General features: G+C 46.3%; 1 protein-coding gene across 1 annotated transcript; it reads left to right on the top strand.

The window, feature by feature from the left end:
- Positions 1 to 689: 689 nt before the first annotated feature.
- On the top strand, positions 690 to 1,319 carry LOC141680235 (uncharacterized). Its single transcript, XM_074486519.1, has 2 exons — positions 690 to 961; positions 1,097 to 1,319. Exons 1-2 carry the CDS (start codon positions 690 to 692, stop codon positions 1,317 to 1,319), a joined length of 495 nt encoding a protein of 164 aa, XP_074342620.1.
- Positions 1,320 to 2,076: the final 757 nt, after the last annotated feature.

The following is a 2,076-nucleotide window of genomic DNA, read 5'->3' as shown; positions in this document are numbered from 1 at the left end:
AGAGAGGAAGATGGGCAGCAGTCACCGGTGTACTACGTGAGAAGCGGTTGCACGACGTTGAAACTCGCTACACAAGCATGGAGAAACTGGTTTACGCCCTGATTCTTGCATCAAGAAAGTTGCGGCCGTATTTTCAAGCCCATAGGATTGAAGTCCGCACGGCGTACCTGTTACGGCAGGTCCTTCATAAACCAGAGTCATCGGGAAGAATACTGAAATGGGCTGTGGAGTTGGGACAGTTTGATTTGGAATATGTGCCCCGGACAGCGATCAAAGGGCAAGCCTTAGCCGATTTCTTGTTGGAATTTGATTCCGAAGTTGACGACAAAGCCTTGGTAACGCTACATCCACCTCATGCTGAGAAGTCGTTGGAAGAATTTCCACATCCCTGGTGGATCTTGCATGTGGATGGGGCAGTTAACAATGGGGGAGCAGGCGCGGGGGTAGTGCTTGTGTCTCCCGAAGGTCATCATCTGATGAGCGTAATTCATTTCAAGTTTTATGCAACGAATAATGATGCGGAGTATGAAGCACTGATCAATGGCCTGAAGATTGCTTTGGAGATGGGGGTGCGAAACCTAATTGCAAGAAGTGACTCAGAGCTGGTGGTGAATCAGGTGAACGAGGGATTTCAAGCGTGAGGCCCGCGAACAGAATTATACTTGAGATGTACACAGCACCTGATTGGAATGTTCAAAGAAGTTAGATTGGAATGTGTTCCACGGGAGAAGAACAGTAATGCGGATGCTCTGGCAAAAATGGGGTCGCAACAAGAGGCTGTGTTCTTAGGATCCATCCCTCTTGAAATCCAGGAGATTCCTAGTATCCCAGAAATAGAAACTATGCAAGTGGATGAGGCTCCCAAGGAAACATGGATGACGCCCATTCTGGCTTATATTCGCGAGGGAACACTCCCCGAGGATAAGTTTAAGGCTCACCGACTCCGCTATCAGGCTGCAAGGTATGTGATATACGATGAAGTTCTATACAAGAGAGGGTTCAATCAACCTCTGCTTAGATGTGTTGAAGAAGAAGAAGGAAATTACATCCTAAGAGAAGTACATGAAGGAATCTGTGGTAATCACTCGGGGGGTAGCTCGTTGGCAATGAAAGTTTTGCGCCAAGGATATTATTGGCCTACAATGAAAGAGGATGCTGCAAATTTTGTCAGGGCGTGTGATCGCTGTCAACGTTTTGCAAATTACTCGTCTATGCCGGTAACGCTCTTGACGTCTATGGTAAGCCCATGGCCATTCTCCATGTGGGGAATCGATCTTATCGGAGAATTACCTAAGCTAAAGGGGACGTCAAGTATGTAGTGGTTGCGGTCGACTACTTTACTAAATGGGCGGAAGCTATGCCACTGGCTACTATCACCGTAAAGAAAATCAGGGATTTTGTTTTCAACTCCATCGTATGCAGGTTTGGAATCCCTTACAAGCTTGTCTCCGACAATGGAAAGCAGTTTGATAGCAAGGAGTTGCGACAACTATGTGAGGAGTTGAAAATTAAGAAGGAGTTTGCAGCGGTCTATCATCCTCAAAGCAATGGACAGACAGAAGCTGTTCACAAAATAATAAAGCATACCCTCAAAACCAAACTGGAGGAACGCAAAGGAAATTGGCCTGAAGAACTCCCGAAGGTGATGTGGTCATACAACACTACGCCACGATCTACTACGGGAGAAACGACGTTCATGCTGACTTACGGCTATGAAGTTATGGTCCCCGTAGAAGTTGGATCGGGATCGCTTCGCAGAGATTGTTACAGGAAAAAAGATGCTGAGGTTACTCAAAGGATTCATTTAGATCTCTTAGAAGAGACGAGGGAAAATTCTCAGCTAAGGCTAGCAGCGTATCAGTAACGCGGCGCAAGGTATTATAACAAGAAGGTAAAGGGATAATTGCTGAAGGTGGGAGATTTGGTACTTAGGAAAGTGATTCCCAACACAAAGAACCCCCAACATGGAGTGTTTGGAGCTAATTGGGAAGGACCGTACAGAATAAAGTTCATCCTGTGGAAGGGGACTTATCACCTTGAAGATATGGAAGGGAAGTTGGTTCCGCGAGCTTGGAA

This window comes from Apium graveolens, chromosome 8 (assembly GCF_009905375.1).
Source record: "Apium graveolens cultivar Ventura chromosome 8, ASM990537v1, whole genome shotgun sequence".
Taxonomy (NCBI): Eukaryota; Viridiplantae; Streptophyta; class Magnoliopsida; order Apiales; family Apiaceae; genus Apium; species Apium graveolens.
Note: the sequence above shows the minus strand (reverse complement) of the source record. Positions and strands in the feature narration are given on the sequence as shown.